Consider the following 20,912-nt stretch of genomic DNA (forward strand, 5'->3'; position numbering starts at 1 on the left):
AACTTTCCTTGGTGTGTATCAGGGCAGCAGAAAGCGATACAAATTATCAATGGTGAAGCACTATACAAATGCAGTTACTGTAAACCAGTGTTGGACAGCCGCATCTTAAGGCTTTGGATGGTCATCTTTAATAATAAATATTAATAATAATCAACATTTGTAAAGCGCACAGTCTCTAGGCGCTGGGGGCCGCCAGGAAGATTAAGCAAGCTATTGCCCAGTCACATGGTGCTGGGCAAATCTGCCGCCGGTGCCGGGGATCGAACTGTGATCCGCAGATTCCGAAGTCAGTCGCCCTAGCCGTGGCGCCACACATCTTTACAATACTTCTCATACATTCACTGTATTCATTTTGAACTTATAAAGAAATGCTCTAAAGGTGTTTGCCATGGTATGGAAGAGTGCACCCATTTCTACTTGCTGTAGGCAATTTTTGTAGCAATATCTTGTGAATCAACAGTAAAACGAAACCCTCCAGACCATAAAATTGGATGTCAGGAAGCCAGAAAACCGTCCACACACTGGCCTGTCAGACCAGCCCCTTTGGCATGGTGTATTTCCCTACATGCCAGCCCGACTCTGCATCCTTTGCAGCCTCTCGTTGATATACTGCCCGTCCCTCTCCACGTTAATCTCCTTGTCTCTCGCGCCCCCTCTTCGTGACATAATATATGTCCCTCTTGCCCTCCAACCCCAATACATCAAGTGCGCCTCCCCTCCCATCCTCGTGCCCCACTTCCTGTGTTTGGGCGGCCTGCGCCTGTCTCCTGAATACAGGCCGCGGCTCGCGCTCACCCCGGCCCTGCTCTGGTGTAAATCTAGCCGCCAGATCTCCGAGACAGGAGATTGGACGGGGATAGGAACGCCCTACCGGCCACGGTCAGGCCCGAAAAACCCTCACGTAAACATTGCTAACTTCATTCATTCCCGCGCTCGCTGTCGCGGCTTCCTCGTGAGAAGGAATTCAAGCCCACAGCAAACACACGGTGAGTTTATAGCAACCGACCGGCCCCGGGTGCGCGAAACACCTCAGCAGCCCCGACTGCTGGCAGAGAGAGCGAGGGGCACAGTCTCGGAAAGAGTGGAGGGAGAGAGAACATTCATCAGGACCAGGGTGTGAGGGAGATTGGCGGGAAGGAGGTTGGGGTGATAAGCACAAAGTGAAAGATAGAGCAATAGGGGTCAGCCTGGAATAGCCTGGTGGGATTTGGATATGAGAAAGCCGGGCATGAAACAGAGGTGCATCGAGCAGTGAAAGAGGTGTCCGAGGTGGGCGGTAATTATGGAGAGAGTAATGTTGAGAGAGGGGTATACCCTATCCCAGAGGTTCCCAAGAGATCCTACATTTCCCTGATGGTAGCGTGAGTACCATATCCAGTTAATTCTTTGGATTATGGCTCATGCACTTACAATGGAATAATAGAACAGGACTACAAGTACCAGAATGCCAAGCGAAAACCTTAACTGAACGAGCTGCCTACCCAAGGACCTGTGAAACTATGGAGCTCGGGAATGTAGATAATAACATAGTGTAAAGGTCGGCGGTTAAAGGAGAGCTGTTTACGTAAATGGAAAGGTGGTAATAGAGGTCGAGGTAGCCGGGTAGTCCTAAAACTGATGACCTACCAGTACGTGATGTGCGCTGAACGTGTATTCCGGGGAGCGTGGCTATACAGGGGTGATAGGGACAAAGCATATGTGATATGTGTTAACGAGAGAAGAGAGAACAAGTCAGGTCCCGGGCCGGCAGCCAATCACAGCCCGGCCCGGGGAATGACATCACGGGGGTGTCCCGGCCGGCAGATTCGGTGGCATGTTTTTCGCGCTCTCCCCTTCCCATTGGCTGGAAGGTAAAATTCCAGCCAATGGGAAGAGGAGAGGGCGGGAGTTAAAAAAAGACTGAGAAACGCCCCCGAATCGCGTTCCGACGGGGAAAGAATGATTGACAGCCACTCTCTTCCAATGGCTAGCCTCCATTTATGGAGCTAGCCAATGGAAGACAGAGGCGGGACGAACCCCCATACTGTCTCTAACATTAAATTTCGCCCTGGGCAGAGCACCTGCTTCACAGGTGCTACGGCCAGGTCGAAACCTAAAAAAGGATAAATATAGACTAAATAGGCACTATATTCTTTGCCCAGCCGGACAGTTTTTATTTTAGTGATAAACAATTTCACAAAATTCACTGGAATGACAGCAGGACACCAGCCGATGTCCGACTAACACACTTAGGAAGAGGACAAACAAGGAGTTGGAGGATATATGAACAGTCTGCGTAGTACAGTTCACAATCAGACAATATTAATTGCACACTATTGCTGGCATCAAATAGCACAGTTCATACACATATAGTGTGACACGGTCGACGACGTTTCGAACCTATGACATATTAAAGGTTCATCTTCAGGACATCAATTAAATGCCTTCTCTTTATATTAAAAAAGTCACAATTAACTTTTTGGCCCGTACTATGGGCACTGCAGGACTGGTATGAGAATTGCTAGACTGAGTATTAAAGATTGCCAGATTCACAACAAGAAAAGCCTCCGCCTCCGCTGATAGGAAGAGCGCGAAAAATAGCAGGGGACGGGCCGTCAATTGGATCCTCGTCCACGGGTGAAAATGCCCGATTAATATTGTCTGATTGTGAACTGTACTACACAGACTGTTCATATTGCCTCCAACTCCTTGTTTGTCCTCTTCCTAAGTGTGTTATTCGGACATCGGCTGGTGTCCTGCTGTCATTACAGTGAATTTTGTGAAATTGTTTATTACTAAAATAAAAACTGTCCGGCTGGACAAAGAATATAGTGCCTATTTAATCTATATTTATCCTTTTTTTTTAAATTCCACTTGTCTAGGGACCATTGTCCTGTATAAAGATATAATTCCCAAAGGTCCCTAGCAGATTGCTTCCTTGGGTTCCCTTGTGTAATAAAAATGAGCTAGAGGCAAAGTGAAAGAAATAGGCTTTAGAGGAGAAAAGGCTGACCATGGAGATGGAGGAGAAAAGATTGGCTATGGAGGAAAAATAATACATGATGTTTGCTTAGGAGCTGAGCCAGAGAGAGCTGGATTTGAAAGTCAGGAGGGCTGAGTCCAGCCAAGATGGTGGCAACAATTCTTGAATGCCCTCTGACAGGAGAGTCCACATACCCAAGGTTTTTTTTGTCTGACTTTATGGTGGGAAACAACATAGGCATAAGGTCTGAGGCCTATGAATTGCTTTACAGATGCAGAAAGGTCCCTGAGGAGGATTGGGGAGGTAGTCTGTGGAGGCATATCCCTTGTGAGAGGAGAGACACTCTACTGAACCTAAAAAGGAGTGAGTGACAGGATGAGATATCCCTCCAGGAAGCAGGCCCTAACCAGGAAGTTTGGTTTGAACCCAGAAAAGCACAGACAGAAGCTAATGGACATTCAGAAGCTTCCCCAACAGACCTGGGTGGAATGTGTAGATTTGTTTTGCTAGCCACTGGACAGCTGGGTGAAGGGCAGTGAGTTAAAAGATTACTAGTGGCTGTACAATTTGTTTGAAAAAGAGCACATGTTTGTCTTTGTTTTTCAGATCTGTGCAAATACCTTGTTAACAGTAAGCTCTCTTACCCTAGGGAGCTTGGTAAGGAGGCGGCCAGCTGGGTCAGCACTAGGGTCCACAGTCTCTAGGACGGAGCACCACAAAGGTGGGCAGGGTCACCACCAGAAGAAGAAGGGGGGGGGCAAAAACAAAAGTAAGGAGTTCTCTAAGGGCCTCAAATTAGTTCCCTATTTCAGGTCCACTAATGATACATCTCTACCTGCAGAACATGCTCACAGTAATTTGAAGTTTCCCTGCGTATGGCTTCGCCCCAGGTCTATAAATTGCGGGTGACCTACAGTTGCCAAGAGAGGTATTTCCCCCTCTGTATACCGGAACAAAATATATATATATTTTCTCCCACAGCGGTTTAAAAATAGATTTTCAGGCTTCATGAATGTTTCTGATGAATGCCGTGCAAAGTACAAAATCAAAGTCCAGCAATTTTGCAAGCACACATGTGATAACACATCCTTTGGACATTCCCCAAAAATGTAATGTTCCAATTAATGACGCTGGCAGAACATATCAAAGGTGAACACAAAACAAGATGCAGGCAGATTTTTCAGTGGCTCTTTGACTGTCCTGCCAGCTACCGCAGTGCAAGATTACCCAAGTCTTAGGGGACTCCAAAAGCCTCGCTCAAATACTGTAATGCAGGAAGCACATTGACTCACTTGTCAATTCTGACTGAGTTGCATGGACGGTAAGTGTACATGTGCACCAGTGACCTCTCTTTAGGCCTCTAATGAGGGAAGTACAGTTCATGACTGTACACTTTCCTTGGGGCTCAGAAGACTCATTTGACATATTTTGGCTCAATCCTACAGACATTTTCCAGGCACTCTAAGGACCAGATGTCCAAAGATTACAGATAGCAATTTGGTAAATGCTATTTCCTGCCAATCACTATCCTTAATGTATGAAACTCTTTCGATAGGTCGCAAATAGCCCTCCCTCATTCACTTTTCAGTTTCGTTTTTTGTAGAGAAGGCACATCTCTTAAAAACAACATTTTCAACATCCTCAGTGGGGGAGGGGTCCCGAAGGGAGCCCTTCCCATTGGCGAATAGGTTCCCTCCACCTTTTAATTGGTGGTAAGGCATTACTGTTTTGCGACTAGAATTCTGTTCTCGAAACGGTAATACATACAATACCTATTCGGTATTTAGAAGGGACGCCCAAAACACACCCCTTCAAAATACCGAATTTAAAATGCAAATCGCGATTTGTTAACAAGTTACTAAATCGCCTTTTTCATTTGTACATCATAAAAAGCATTTTTCCAGTCGCAAATGCATGTACATCTGGCCTTAAATTATTACTTTTCCCTGAGTGGCAGATATGTAGTGACCATGCATGGTTAGAGCATGGACATGGTTAAAGGGAATTCAGTCAGGCCCATGATGCATAGAAAATTATTTTCTTTTAAAAATTCAGCCACTACAATGGTGGGTATGTGCTTGTATTATACAAGGGTCTAGATGTTGATTTTTTAATACCTAAGTATAGATTTTGGCAGACAAGAAGTTATATGTGCCATTAGTTCGCTAAAGGGCTCCCTCAACTTCAGAAATGCTGGGAGAGCAAATTCCTCTCTTTCTTTAACTTCACCACTAGAGCGTGTTTGTAACAAGAGTTTTTTTTATAGATGTCCAGCACTTATACATCAGTATTCAAATATGACCCTACAGCCAGTGTTTTACTCTGCCTCCCTTTCTTTAAACAGTTCCCAAAATATATTTATTATTTTTATTTTTTCCCACTTCCTGGTATATTGAAAATCCATTTATACATGAGGTGCTGAAAGTCCTTATATAGGGGCCATATGTACTTGCGATTTTTACCAAACCTCAATTAGGAAATTACAATTCCTAATGTAAGAAAACTTACAAACATCAAATGGAGATTCCTAATGGGGTTGCCAAAGATCTACCTCATGAATATTACTGAGGTAGGTTGCAATTTGAGACCCATTAGGAATTGCACCCATCAAAGGGTTGGTGGCCTGCTGAGGTCAGCCGACCATTCTGTCAATGTCTGTGATTGCTTTTTAGTAAAACAATCTTTTTTTTAAAATGCAGCCTGTTTTCATTAAAAGAAAGCAGCATGTTTTGCAAAAAATAAAACAATACAAGTAAGTTTTATTTTTTAAGAGTAGGCCTGCTCTTAAATATTTGTTTCAACATTCACAAAGGGGAAGGGGTCCCAAGGGGACCCATTCCCATTTGCCAATAGTTACCCTCACCCTTGAGATGTCGATAGAAAATAATGTTTTGCAACCATAATTCTGTTGCAAAACATTCATACGTAGCACGGCAATCCTGTATTTAGAAGGGATGCCCTAAACATGCCCCTTCCAAATACTGAATCACTATACACAAATTGTGATTCAGTAACATGTTTCTGAATATCACTTTGGGCCTGAGTACGATGTTGGACGGAAACTAAAGCACCGACTCCTTGTCGGACTCGGTTCCGACCGACTCGCGGTCGGTGGTTTCGCCCAACCAATTATGATGCTTCTGAACACCGTTCGAAAGGACTCACGTTGACTTCGATAGGAGCCTGTGTTCCGACCGACAACACTATCGGGAAAATAGGTGTCTGCAGAATACCTTGCACACTGTCATGGGCAGCCCATGGTTCCTGCCACACTGTGAATAATTTTATAGGGGGGTCCCTTGGGTACCCCCCTCGATGCCGGAGGCCTCAGGATGAAGGCCCTAAAGTCAGTTTGTCTTTTCATGTCCGAATCTAACATCGTAATTGGACTCAAATTCTTTAAATTCTGACCGATCAAATTCTTTAAATGCCATTCGAAACTGATTCGGAATGACCGAACAGGTCCCCTTCCGACCGAGAGCATAGGGGTTCGACATGGTCTAGGGGAGTCTGACTGTCAGTCAGAGGCTTACCGACCAACATCCTAATCAGGCCATATGTGTTTTCTACATTTGAAAAAATAAATTTTGCGGTTAAAACCCCGAAAATGCCTTTCTATATACAGCCCATAGAGTTTTGCGGATGAGTTACTCCCTAACAAAATAGTGTAATATCCTATCCCCCTTATTACAGGTGCAGATATTCTATAATTCTCGTTTATTCGCTTCTTCGTGTATGACTATTTCTTCCATAAATGTAATTGGTGAAATATGTTTATTAATGAGTATATTAGAGAGGGAATAATCACATTTTAGGTGACTAAATCATTTTTTTCCTTGAATTAAGTGCAGCTCACATGCAGGTAGAGAGTATTAGTAACACTCTAAATCTGTAGTAAACTATTTGGGCTGGATCAGTGTAGCAAGCGAAGGAAGGCCGAATAGGCCTTCTTAACTTTACTGAGAGAAAGCATTCTGGAAGTGGCACTTTTCAGATTGCCCCTCCTGCTACCAAATGACGAGCATAACAATATTTGTCATTGTTCATGGTCACTAAGACAACACTTTATTCTACTTTCTGAGTAGACTCTTGGGGCCAGCTGTACAAAGCATTTTACCCGCCATTTGCGACCAGTAAAATGCTTTTTGGCATATTCCGACCCTATTTTGTGAGTCAGTAACCTGTTACTGACTCGCAAAATAGGGTTTTCGAGTCACTTTTAGGAAGGGGCTTGTTAACCCCTTCCACGCTGATGACGAGCTGGGCTCGTCATGGTGTAGCCTCCTCGCACGCTGATGACGAGCCCAGCTCATCATGTAACATGGGTTTTTTAAAATCTCAGTATACGCGCTGAATTCAAATAGCGCGCATGAGGTTAAGGACGTCCATTCCTAATGGCGATTCACGCTGGTATGTAGGAATGTGCTGCGACTGGTAATCCAGTTGCGAAACATTCGCAGTTACCACCAATTTTAAGTTGGTGGTAACCCATTCGCAAACAGGATGGTCTTTTTTGGGATCAGGCAGTGTTCCCAGGACCACTGCCTAATCTCAAAACATGAAAAGACAACTTTTCATTATTCTTTTTGTAATGCATCTGGTTTCCTTTAAGGAAAACGGGCTGCTTAAACAAAATATATATTGCTGCAATCACAGACATGGTGGTCTGCTGACCTAAGCAGGCCACCATGCCTGTCAGTTTTGCAATTTCTAATGGGTTGCAAATTGCATGAATATTCATTAGGTAGGTCATTTGCGACCTACTGGGAATCGCAGAAAGTGTTCAACACACTTTTGTAATTGCCGGTTTGCGATTCCCTAATAGCGAATTGCAAGGATTCGCAATTAGCGAATCGCAAAATGGTTTCTTAGAACATCTGTCCCTTGATTCCAAGTCACATGGTTTGCTGCTTCAGAGTGTTACCCGAATAGATTCAGTTCACTTTCCATTGCCTGAAGATGATCCTAAGTATTGAAAATATTAAGGGTCAAAATGTCAAAATATTTCAATTGGAGTGTACCTCTGTAGATGTTTTATGGCTATTAATTAGATCATTGTTTCTTTTTAAGGGGGGACTAGAAATTGACACATTTTTGTTCACTGAATATAGGAATAATTTCTTCAACATATAGATATGTTAAAAAAACTGAGTAGCAATATTCTTGTTCTTCTGACGAAAACTAGTTGAAAGAATCAGTGGAATGCCTGTAATAAAAATAAAAGAAAGTGTTGTGCCAAAAGGTACACAACATGTGGACGGTTGAATAACCGTCCTCCAATGATCAAAAGAGGAACAGTCGAACCAGAAAACAGAAATGATTTACATCGCTCAAAATGTGTAGGCTTAATACTTATGTCAGACTAACAATTGCATACGAATTGAGTAACTCCGATGTCAAACACTCAGGAAGGCCAGATTACTCAAACATGGCGGTTGTTGTGGAGTCTGATCCACACATTTCTGCATTGCTGAACACCTCCGTGTATTTCTCAGGGTTCTGCCCTATTAACCTAAGGGAACATCCTTACCAGCACCCTTTCACACATCTAATACCATCTTTAAACATTCAAATGGCAAATTACTTGGGCAATTTTCAGTCCGAATCTCCAGAATTAACAGCTGAGCTTTAGTTCGAAGCAATTATAATAATGTTACTGCCGTTATAAAGAGCTACCTGATTGGGCGCCATTTCCCTCATGGGATTCTTGAGCACATGCTCTTCACTTCTAGTTCCATGGCAAGATCAGCCTTTTGCAGGGGGCAATATACGAGTCTACATGCCATTATATTTTCTTCACTGTGGGGAGCTGATGCCAGCAAATACAACTCCAAAACGTTGTGATGTCTAAAGTAATCTATTTCTTTTTATTTTTCCTACGCCAGAGGGTGCTTTTGATCCAACATTTGTCTTCGGCAAAGCAGTATCAAATGTAATTTGCTCAGTGGTCTTTGGAACTCGGTTTGAATATGAAGACAAGAAATTTCTCTCTCTGCTCCAGCTGTTGAATGAGAACTTTCGCTTTCTGAGCTCCACCTGGGCACAGGTAAGGTTATTGACAACATGGTGACTGACAGTGATTGCATAGATTAGAATTTTATACAAGAATACATGTCATCATCGTAAACTATTGCTGAATGGATACTAGATTTCATCTTAAGTTCTATTTTTGACCACGGTATCCCTTAGAATCCTGGCAAACGTCAGATCTGGTTTTGCTGGACCTTTTAGTTGTAGATTTAACCTTAAGAACTATTCACATTTTAAATAGGTTACCTGTGTTGAATAGATTGAAAGAAAAAAGGAGTTACATTATATGCCTCCTAGGACCAATGACGCAAAGAGATATTACAGTCCTCCTTAGAAAAAGATTTATGGAGGGATACCAGTGGATTTCTAACACAATGAGCAGCATGGAACACCAAATGGAGCAAGATAGTTGGGAGGGGGGCAAGAACAGAAGAAGTAAAAACACAGGGTAATATTTATCAATGGTTTTGAGTCGCCCTTGCACCAAGCCTTGTAAATCTGGAAATGTTTAAAGAACCATGGGAGTTGCGTGGAAACACCCACCATGCAACACCTCCCTTGCACGGAGGAAGGCAACGCAGCGCAGATTTATAAGCCATTCAAAGACACGCAATGTAGCTTTGCGTGGCTTCATAAATCTTACTTAGAGGTTCGCGTCACGCGTGTACCACTTTGCGTGGTGCAAACAGGACACAAGCCTCTCGAAAATATGCCCCCAGTATATTATTTCGGACACCACAGCTCAGAAGCAGAAAGAGGCAAAAGTGCTGACTGTTTTGAACATTTCTGTCTGAAAAAACAGTCCATAACGCGAGAAATATCACGTTACCCTGTGCAGGTGTATAAAAGTAGGCGACCTGCCCTTCCCTGAGCTGGTGCAGCCCTTCATTATAAGGCCCCTGATGTTCAGATGAGCCAGTGGGCCCCAAATGCAAAGACTCTCCCATTAGGAATTCTTGACATAGGACACTTACCCGTAACCCGCACACAGAAGAAATAATCCAGACATTATAGCACTATTCTGCAAGCTTAGCAATGCTATGGAGCCACCCTGGAACATGGCAGCTCTCAATTAAATACAGTTACAAAAAATAAGAGTGGAACCAATAGTAAAGCATAGCGCCTAGAAGTAAAGGCAGCAAGAGTGTGTTAGGAATTTTCACTAAACACAATGCTTGTCTCTACCTGGGACCCGCGTAATGGCAGCATTCACAATTAACTAACGAGCATGTTTATTTCTTTAAGGCATGCTCCCCACTTATGATCATCTGTAGTAGCAGTGGATGAAATTTCCTGGCGTCAAGCAAAAAGGGAAAAAATCATTCATTTATTCTCTGCGTGATGAAAATGGTAGGCAGACAAAATATCGATATTTTAATATTGACATACAATAATATTGATGTTTAAATATCGAAGGTACACATTATAGATGTTAAGTAATATCGATTTTTTTATATCGAAGGGACAGAATTTCGAATGTAAGTAATAACGATTTTGTTATATCGATGTAAGTAATATCGATGTGACTAATATCGATGTTAGTGATATCGATCTTACTAATATCAATTTTTATATGATTTTTATGTATATTATTATGTATTTTTATTTTTTTTAATGTCATTTAAGTACATTTTGTATTTTAGTACCTTAGCGGGTTGTGGGTTTATAGGGGAATAGGGTGGGAAGTAATTTAATTATACTAAATTATTTATTAATTTTTAGGAATTATAAATTAATTTTAATTAATTGGTAATTCATTTTTATTAATTGGTAATTCATAGTTGATCAATTGATAATATTGGGGGTCATTACGATTGCGGTGAATCCGCATACTCCGGCCGGCGGAAGCCACCGCCAGCCCGGAGTATGCAGATTCACCGCGGCGGACAAACAAATGACCCCAGCCTGATTAGGATGGCCTGGGAGGTCATTTTTACGTCTGCCGCTTTTCCGCTGCGGTCGCCTTCCGACCGCGGCAGAAAAGTTCTAACATGGCTGGCGATGTCTATCAGACACCGCCAGCCATATTAGGATTTGAATTTTGTACTGCCTTTCCGCGGCGGCAATGCCGCCACGAAAAGGCATACGGGCTTTTCTTTGGGGGCCCGTTGCGGGCCCCCCGGGTGAAGGGGGGGATGGGGGTGCACATGGGGATACCTATGGTACCCCCCTGCGTTTGCATGCACAAAACGGCAGGCACTGCACGGTGCCTGCCGCTTTGTGCATGCCAAATGCACTGATAGCATTTTTAACATTGCGGCGGTTGCTGCCTCAAGCAGCACCTGCCTCAATGTTAAATATACAGGATGTGACCGCCAGAGTGGCGGTCACATCCTAATTTGTACGGAGAGACCGCCGCTGCCCCTGCGGACGGTCCCTCCTCCTCTGGGGTGGCGGACGGTTGTCTTCCGATTCATTATGAGGCTTGTTAGTCTCTTCTCAGTACAGCCATGTTGGTATTTGTATCCTCCCATGGCTGATGGCCCCTTTACTTGGTTGTTACTCTTTCTGTGTACTATTTCCTTCGTACACATGTAGCGTCATGCAGCTTTTTCCGTTCCTTCTCCTCCCCCACCCCCAGCCCCCGCCCACCTGCTCTGCAGTGTCCGGGCCTTCTAATGTTGTACTGTCAGAGCAATGGATAATGGACAACGTGTTTCAAGGTTAAATAATAATTTCTGTGTTATGTTTAAAATCATGGATGTGTCAAAGTGCTAACACGATCAAAGCACACAGACGATAGCTCCTCTAGCTTGACTTCATGCAGATGTACCGACAAACTCCCCTAAATCGCATTGTGTCATTCAGTGCTTCACTCTGCAGAAGCTCAGCAGATACCAGCCCTTAATAATCCCATCTTGCTCCACCTCACAGGGCAGCGTTTAAGCTGTATTGATTCGCTGGTAGAAGTGGACAAGCCACCAATGCATAGGGAGTGCAGAGCGGAGCCATTAAGCGGCCATTCTTGATCAAACCATTCCGCGTAAAGAGTGGAAGTTACTAAAAGTTCTAGCCCCGGTTTAAGTCTCCCAGTCTAAAATTCATCCATAGGAGCTGCCTCATTCTGTCTCTAGTTTTGCAATGCAATGTACATAGCTGTCTATCAAGAGGTAAATCATAACATTCACTGGTCTGTTCAATACGGGTGACGAACAAAGCTTACAATTCTTGCGATACATCTACCTAACACTAAATATGAATTTTTTTTTAGAAGCAAGCTGGGTGATTTGGGTGTGGCTGAGACAAGGCCTTTTATAAATGTGTTGGTTTTCGAAACAGATGAATAAAAGGCATTGGCATTTACAATGCCAATAGCTTAAACTCTTGCAAATGCTAGACGTATTGCATTGCAAATGCTGTTTTTTATATATAGACAAAATATGCAGTTTTGATCTCCATGGACATTTTTACAAAGTGGAATCACACAATTAGGATGAGTTATGATAAGTTTATTTGTAGTAAAATCTATTCTTCCAGACTGATCACAGCTAAACCCCACATTCTATCATGTCAGCATTACCAGCATTCTAAGAGAATTTAAAGGAACATAACAGTGGAACCGATAAAGATGTAACAGACATACCCACGTTCTTTATTTTGGCAGAGGAGGAACCTTGGTAAACCTTTATAATCACCATGACTGAAACTAGAGCAAAATGGAGATGGCTCAAGTCAGTCAGTCAATAAGTATTCATTCGGCCATCAAAAACCATAAAAGCACATTAAATAAAACATTTGTGCCTAAAATCAAGTTCAATACATAACTATTTAAAAACAAACCAGTAATACATGTACATTTCCAATTAGATATGGATAAAACGATCTACAACCTTTGATTAAAAAGGAGTAAAGCATAACATCAGGAATATAGTACAAAAACACAGAATCAATGCTATAAAAATGGGGCATGTAAAGTGGGAATATAGTAGTGCAGCGACAGAAAGAAAAACATCAGAAACTGTCTATAAATCATCCAACAATTAATAATACATGCACAATTCATCACAACACCGAGACAAATAGGAGCTCTCTATTCCTTAAACAGCTTCTTCCTGTGTTTTAGTGCTCCTGAGAGAAAGCTTGCAACTTCAAAGCAGACCATGGGGAAAAGAGCACTTGTAAGTAAATCAGGGTGGGCCTCACTTGTGCAAAATTACAGTTCCTTATCAATGAAAAAATATATATTTTCCATAAAATACTATAAAAATCACAGAAAAAGATAAAATGTAAAATATATTGCTCTGAGGGGGTGCTAGAGGGCGCACAAGCGTAATGGCTGCTTAGACGAGTAGCTCCCGCTCCTTGGCAAGCTATCCTTCATTTATACTCTGCCACAGGGTGCCGAATCGCTGTATTTACCCCTCATCTGCTGCAGGGGGTTGCCCTCTGCACTCGATCCAAGTTTGGGGCCGCTGCGAGGTTCGGAGCCGGAGTTTCCACCGTTCTAAGAATCGCCGGAGGCTCGCCTGGAGCTCGCGGGCGGAGGGGGCCGGCTGAGACGGCCCACGCGACACCGGGGACGGCCACGAGGAGGTAGGCCGCAAGCTCGGGCGGCCGCCCGGAGCCGGGACAGATTCTGCGTGAGAACCTGAAGCTGGGGCGAGGCGCTGTCACCCCTGTACATGCGCTGCCCCCCCCCGCTGCTGCTGACTCTCGGCGCCCGGACTGAAGGTGAGCCGCTTTTCGGACTCGGAGGGACGCCGGGCGGCGGGACAACCCCCAGAGCGTCTAGAGAGACCTGCACCAAGTCGGTACACTCGGCGGGGTTGCATGGACCGAGGGGCGCCCAGAGCAGACGGAGGCAGCCGCATCTTTGATCCCCGCTAAAGGAAGGGTGACTTTGCTTGGCTATATTTGCGGGAAAGCTGGACTATACAAAAAGCCTCAGGTGTGCCTCTGACCATATGTGGATTCCTTGGTCTTATTGGAGGCAGGGCCGGATTCCTCAAGACCGGTGAACTGCGTCACCTCCCGCTAACAAGCTGCGCGGTTGGGCTCTGCTCTGTGCTCGACCGCGGCGGGATTCTTGAAGTTGTCATACCCATACTGGGCGCTGCCCTCCCCTGTGCCTGGTGCTGACAGCCATCACACCTGCTACCACATTACGGGGCTGCACCCGCGGCCTGCTAACTCCGCAAGAGGACCGACGCTGTGCCACTACCGCTACCTGGACCTTGTAGCCCATCATCGCTGGAGGACCTGAGGGGCACGGAGGGTGTCAGAGACCTATGCCCTTCCCCCAACAGCTGTTGCCCCACATCGCCGCCATCTTCTCCGGCGGCTGCTACATTGAGATCTGCTTGTGCGTGCCATCCTCGCGGATTGGTTCTGCGTCCACTCGTTTGACCTCTGAACACGACCTGCCACCACCATGGTGCGGCCTGATAATCGTCAAGCGAAGCTAAGTTTTGATGGCGCCAAAAGAGGCGCTAAATCAGTACCTGCGGATCCTGGGCCCAGCTCGGCGGCTCCGAAGGCCATCGCGTCCCCCACTAAAGACCTTGACCTACACAGCCTGTTTCAGGAGATGAGACAGGGGTTTGCTACTGTTGTTGAAAAGGTCGACGGCGTCACTGCTAGATTGGACGCTCTGGTCCATAAGGTGGATCGCCACGAGGAGCGGCTAACGGCTGCGGAACAACGCGTATCCGACAATGCAGATGTCGCCTCGACACACACGACGCAATTAGCTAGAATGGACAACCTGCTCAGAGTCATAGCGGCTAAGAATGAAGACTTGGAAGCCCGCAGCCGCCGGAACAATATACGCGTCACAAATGTGCTCAATTGGGGAGGACGCTTTCTCTCCCCAATTCATTGTAGAGAGAGCGCACCGTTCCTTAGCGCCTGTGCCCAAGCCCGGACTACCGCCTAGGCCAATTATTGCTAAATTATTAAACTATCGGGACCGCGACACTGCATTGAGGGCGGCCCGGTCTCAAAGGACATTGCAGTACAATGGCGTCCCCTTCTCCATATACCCGGACTTCACACCACTGGTACAAGAAGAACGACGCAAATTTCTCCCGGTGAAAAAGAAGCTGCGAGAAGCCCAATTGGACTATGCTCACCTTTACCCGGCAAAGCTGCGGATCCCACATCAGGGAAAGCAACGTTTCTTCACAAATCCGCAGAAAGTAGAGGATTTCTTGAAATCGCTCCGGAGAGCACGTCGGGATGAGCGCGATGCTGCAGAGGAACTGGAGGACGGAGACCTGTCTCCGGCACTAAACAATCACTGATTGCTGGCACCAGCTGAACTGCATGCTTTACCTGCACTGTTTCAATGCTGACTCTTGCTCTGAGCGCAGATACTGAGATGAGTACGCTTGATGGACCTGCACTGCCTCATTATTCCTGTGGTAACGTAAACCAAGGGCCACTTTCTCTGCCCTAGTCTCCACCAAGGGCAGTACAGAATTGGAGCTATGGACGGAGAAGTGGCTGTGCGTACTTTATGCTATACCCCTACAGGGTATTCCCCTTAAGACTGCTACTGTTTTTGATGTTGTTGCAGGGGTTGGGGGGGAAGGGGTGGGGGGAGGGATACTGGGTGGGGTTCAATGGCTACTGGCATGATTGGGATGCTGTGGTGGGAGGGGGGCTGGGCTGTTTTATGAAGAGGTTTTTATCGCTTGGAATATATATGCGAACTCTACACTGGTATGTGCACCTATGTTGGCGGGCGGGGCGGGCCTTACTTCATTACATAGGCTGACACTGCTGCATTTGTTGTTGACCTATCTATGGCTGCTCTGAATGCTAACACACAATTGACTTGCCTGTCGTGGAATGTTCGAGGTCTGAATAATGCTAAGAAGTGTCGAAATGTCATTGCCTATCTTGATAGACACCATGTTAAGGTGGCCATGTTACAAGAAACCCATTTGTCACCGCAAGGTAGGACCAACTTCGCGAGTAGATGGGCTGGGGTCCGCACCTTTTCCTCATATTCCACCTATGCAAGGGGGGTTGCCATCCTTATAGCCCGCAGTGTACTGTTTCATAGATATGGGGAGCTGGTTGATAAGGAAGGGCGCTATGCATTGCTGTGGGGTAGACTGGGTCGAGACACATACACATTTGTTGTCACCTATGCACCTAATGTAGATACACCTGCTTTTTTCACCACTCTGTGGGGCAAGATCATGACCGCTGGCTCACGACACGTTATCTGGGGTGGTGATTTCAACCTGGCGCTGGTACCTCAGCTGGATAGGGCAGACTGAGTGTGCTCCTATAAGCCTAGAGCGCGCGAGGCACTGGAGGGGGTGATAGCAGAGGGCGAGCTGATAGATGCCTGGAGACACTCGCATCCACATGGGAGGGAGGGCACACATTTTACCTCACACACTGGAACATGGGCACGCTTAGACTACTTTCTAGTCACCAGAGGGATCGCCACGGAGATGGTAAGGGTGGCGCACCTGCCGAGAACATACTCTGATCACAGTCCCGTTCTACTTCACCTTCGCACACCTGGGTGGGATAGCCCAAGGCCACACTGGAGACTCCGTCCTGAGATCTTGTTGGATTATCTGTTTCACACTGAGCTGGGGGAAGAGATAGCTGCCTTTTTCCCCAGAAATAAGGGGTCAGTGGACTCGGTCGAACACATCTGGGAGGCATTCAAGGTAACCATTAGGGGCTATTGCATCTCCAAGAGCTATGGTGTTCTGCGTGACATCCTACATACCATTAGCACACTAGAGAAGGAGCTGCGAGCTCTGGAACTCCGTATGGTGGTGGAGACTGGCCCTGAACCGCACGCTGCTTTTAGAGATACGCTGTCGAGGTATGAGAAGGAGGCTGCAAGAGAGACTAAGTTCCGTGGAAAACACTGGCAAGCCAGGAAATACTGCGAGGGTGATCGGCCCGGGAAGGTGCTCGCCACGCTCACACAGACTCCACGAGAGCATAATGTCATACTTGAACTTACAGACACATACGGAGCCACAATTAGGGACTCGGATGAGATACTTACTGCATTCACGGCACACTACCACTCGCTTTATACCTCCAACACAGGGTCCGGCACGTCTTATGCTGATTATCTGAAAGATGTGGCACTGTGCTGGCTCAGCGATGGAGACAGGGCGTTCTTAGCGGCACCTTTCGAGCTAGACGAGATTCGTCAGGCCATCATGTCCCTCAAGAACGGCAAAGCCCCCAGACTTGATGGCATCCCTGCCGAGTTTTACAAAGCATACATTGATATCATGCTCCTGTCCTTCGTGAGGTCTACTCAGAATCACTATGTGACGGTGCTCTTCCCGCTCCATGCGCGAGGTGGTAATCACCTCTCTCTTGAAGCCTGACAAAGATCCCAGTTCCTGCAGCTCTTACCGCCCGCTCTCCCTCCTAAACTGCGATGTTAAAATACTCGCTAATGTTCTGGCCACTCGCCTGTCGCTGCTGATGACTAGAATTGTATTGCCCGATCAGTCTGGGTTTGTGGCTGGCCGGTCTACTTCACACAACCTCCGTACCCTGTTCTCTCTGCTTCGCACAATACATCCCGACATACCTGTCGCAGCCGTCTTCCTCAGTGCATCCAAGGCTTTCGACTCAGTCGAATGGCCTTACTTATTCTCTGTGTTGGGTAGCATGGGATTCCCGAAGTTGTTCATATCCTGGGTCTGCCTGCTTTATACTCGCCCCACGGCGAGAGTACTGATCAATGGTCGCCTATCGCAACCTATTGACATTACCAGAGGCACACGCCAGGGATGCCCGCTTTCTCCCCTATTGTTTGCTATAGCTGTTGAACCTCTTGCTTGTCGCCTGCGTCAACTATACCGGGACGGGGCAGTGCAATGCTTACACTGACAAATAGATGTGTCCCTTTATGCGGACGACATCACGTTATATGTTAAGCACCCCGAGACGCACCTCAATCCCTTACTCAGGGAGTTTGTTATGTTTGGCGGGATGTCAGGAGTACATATTAATTGGTCCAAGTCGCAATTCTTCCCTCTAACGGATGCGATTGCTGACTTTCCCCTTGACTATCCACTGGAGTGGTGCCGGACCGACCTCCGATACCTGGGGATCCGTATCTCCCGGGATAGGGAAGAGACACTGCGATCCAATTATGGAGTGGCAATTATGGAGAAGCTGACCGCTTCCGTGGATCGCTGGATCACCCTACCGCTTTCCATGGCTGGGAGGGCGTCCCTCATAAAAATGGTAATCCTCCCCCGTTTCCTTTATCTCTTCCTCAACATTCCCTATTTCCCCGGCGCTTTTTTCTTCAAAACCCTGAAGATGGAGCTGCGCAGGTTGTTCTGGGGAGGCAAGAACTCACGGCTCAAATGGTCCACGCTTACCCTCCCCTTTGACAAAGGAGGCTTTGATGTCCCTGACTTTGAGGCATATTATCAATGCGCGCAGGCACACTTTGCCTACCACTGGATGGCTCCTACGCCTTTCATGCCTCATATTGCGGTGAAAGACTGGATAGTGCACCCCCTTCCGCTCAATGGGTTGCTCCACTACCCGGAATCGTCTATCACCACGCCGAACACTTCGGTCTCATGCACATTAGATGCATGGCGCCGCATAGCCAGGAGCTTGTCATGTCACTTACCTTACTCGCCCAGGTTGCCGCTAACCTATCATCCTAATCTGACCCTACTGTGGGAACAAGGATTCCGCAGCCTTTGTGCTAGGATTCGTGTCACTTGCTGGGGTGACTTATTCTCTAACGGTCAGTTTAAATCTGCGGAACTTTTCTTTGCGTCACACAGCCACACCCCTCTCGAGCTTTTTTATTACATACGCCTGCGGGCGGGGATGAGAGACATCCTACCCGACTTCCTTTACGAGCCCGAAGTCCTACTTCCGCTCCATTTCCTGTTATGCTCACAGGATGGGGCCCATCTGGTTTCCGGCCTTTATCGTCAGCTCAGGGGCGCAGCTCCGATGCCAGAATCTAATGCTCGGGCGCGCTGGACTACTGAACTGGCTACTGACGTTACTGACGAGCAATGGCACTACTGTTGTGCTCTCACCTATCGCATCTCCGCTAGTAGCAGATTGAAAATCATACATTATAAATTCCTACAACGGATGTACTATACGCCGGTGAGAAAACATAGATTTGGCTTGGCGGACGATGATCGCTGCGGACGCTGCCGTGCCGAACATGCGGACTTCCTGCACCTGGCATGGGAGTGCCCTCAGATATCGCGCTACTGGCAGCAGGTAACAGGCGCCCTTGCAGAGATGACGAGGGAAGCCGTGCCCATGGACCCATTGGTGACACTCCTCGGATATACTTTGCAGATCCCTAGATCTTGTCGGAAATTCGTCGATACCGCACTACTCTTGGCCAAGAGGCATGTGGCATGCTGTTGGGGTCGAGGCAGGGCGCCTAAATTTAAGGACTGGCTGGTGGACTTGACCTACTGTCAGGAACAACATACTACATTCGCTGAACTATTACCCATCTCAAGCCGGCCTAGCGACATTTGGGGTCCTCTAGTGCGCTATTTGCTCGCACGTTCAGATGACGCAGATACGCCTGCAGAAAGTCCTGCTGCTGTTTAACGACACGGCTGGAACTCGGACTCAGACCCTTATTCCCACTCATACGCCCACATCTCCTTTCGGGAAGCCCTCAACGGGACCTATTATCCTCAGGCCACGACGTTTCGGCCTGCCTGACATACCCCACACAGTACCCGACACCGAAGCCCTCCCTCCCGATATCGTCTATCCCCCCCCATATGTTAATCAGGGATCCCCTAAACCACACCCGACATATACTCGCATTTTTTCTGGTGAATGACATTCCATGACACCACACACGTAGCTATTTGTGGCACTGATGATTAGCTGTTGGGATTAATGGGTTGCGGCTACTGTAATATACATGTTTCTGCCTATCTGGGTTGCCATACCGGATTGATACCTTTTTTTCCGAGCGAGAATGAAATGCCTCTTCGTTTTTTCACTGTTGGGAGGTTCTTTTAACTGTTACGAAAATGAACAATAATTAAAAACACTGTTCTGCTGCTGCTCATCCTTCAACGCACCACAACACCGGCTGTGTCACCACCTTAGCTTACACACGTGTTGCGCCGCCGGGCCTCAGGGATGCCGGCCACGAGGCTGTGTTATAGTCACCTTAATACGCTGCCGGCCTCTGGGTTGTAGGCGCAAAAAGCTGTGTACTGTGTTTACTCTCATGCAATAAAGCAGATTTGGAACTCCCCAAAAAAAAAAAATATATATATATGTTGCTCTGAAAAGTGATCACAGCGACAGGGCTTTAAGGCATCAGGCTTTCAAAATCCTCTGGGAACAGCTAAGAGCCAATGAAGGAAATTAAATGTAAATCTGGTCAGGAGAAAATGGTGATGGGCATTATTAATAAAAGACCAATAAGGCTGCCCTAGCGGACTTGCATTCAATATTATATATTGCCTTACTGTGGACTTGGAAAGTTCCTTGCCTACCCTTTCCTCCAGACTCCTGGCCAGGAAAATGTTTTGAAGTGTCTCACATCACTACGGCGTAACCCCCTCCTTGGATTCGTGTACAACTCTGGGGAGCCTAACCTCCTCAGCTGCTCCAGGACTTAACCCAGCCAGGGGATATTCAGAGCCCCCTCAAGTTCAATACAGTCCTCTACAACAATCTGATTTAAGGTAGGAACAGGGCTTGACCAAATTTTAATCCATCGCATTAATGGTGCAACTGCAATGTGGTCAGAGATATAACCATGGCCAAGCTCTCGGTGTACCAAAAAAGAGGGTTTGGAAGTGGGAGCAGCGAGAAGTCTGTGCAAAAATTTGTTCTCAGCCCCCTGCAGTTCATTTACACCTTTGTATCCCTACACATCACAACCATAGGTATACATTTTTCTCTATAGACCTTTAGTAGGGCAGGTATAGGTTTGGCCCCTAGTCTCTTA

General features: G+C 46.4%; 1 protein-coding gene across 1 annotated transcript in view; it reads left to right on the plus strand.

Annotated features, from left to right (window-relative positions):
* LOC147691987 (cytochrome P450 2C19-like) overlaps positions 1-20,912 on the plus strand; it is a 366,046-nt gene that overhangs the window by 141,337 nt on the left and 203,797 nt on the right. Inside the window, exon 4 of the mRNA XM_086938278.1 lies at positions 8,848-9,008. Coding sequence (XP_086794404.1) covers positions 8,848-9,008 — 161 coding nt within the window. The remainder of the gene's footprint in view (positions 1-8,847; positions 9,009-20,912) is intronic.

The sequence above is a fragment of the Lissotriton vulgaris genome, chromosome 9 (genome assembly GCF_964263255.1).
Source record: "Lissotriton vulgaris chromosome 9, aLisVul1.2, whole genome shotgun sequence".
Classification (NCBI taxonomy): domain Eukaryota; kingdom Metazoa; phylum Chordata; class Amphibia; order Caudata; family Salamandridae; genus Lissotriton; species Lissotriton vulgaris.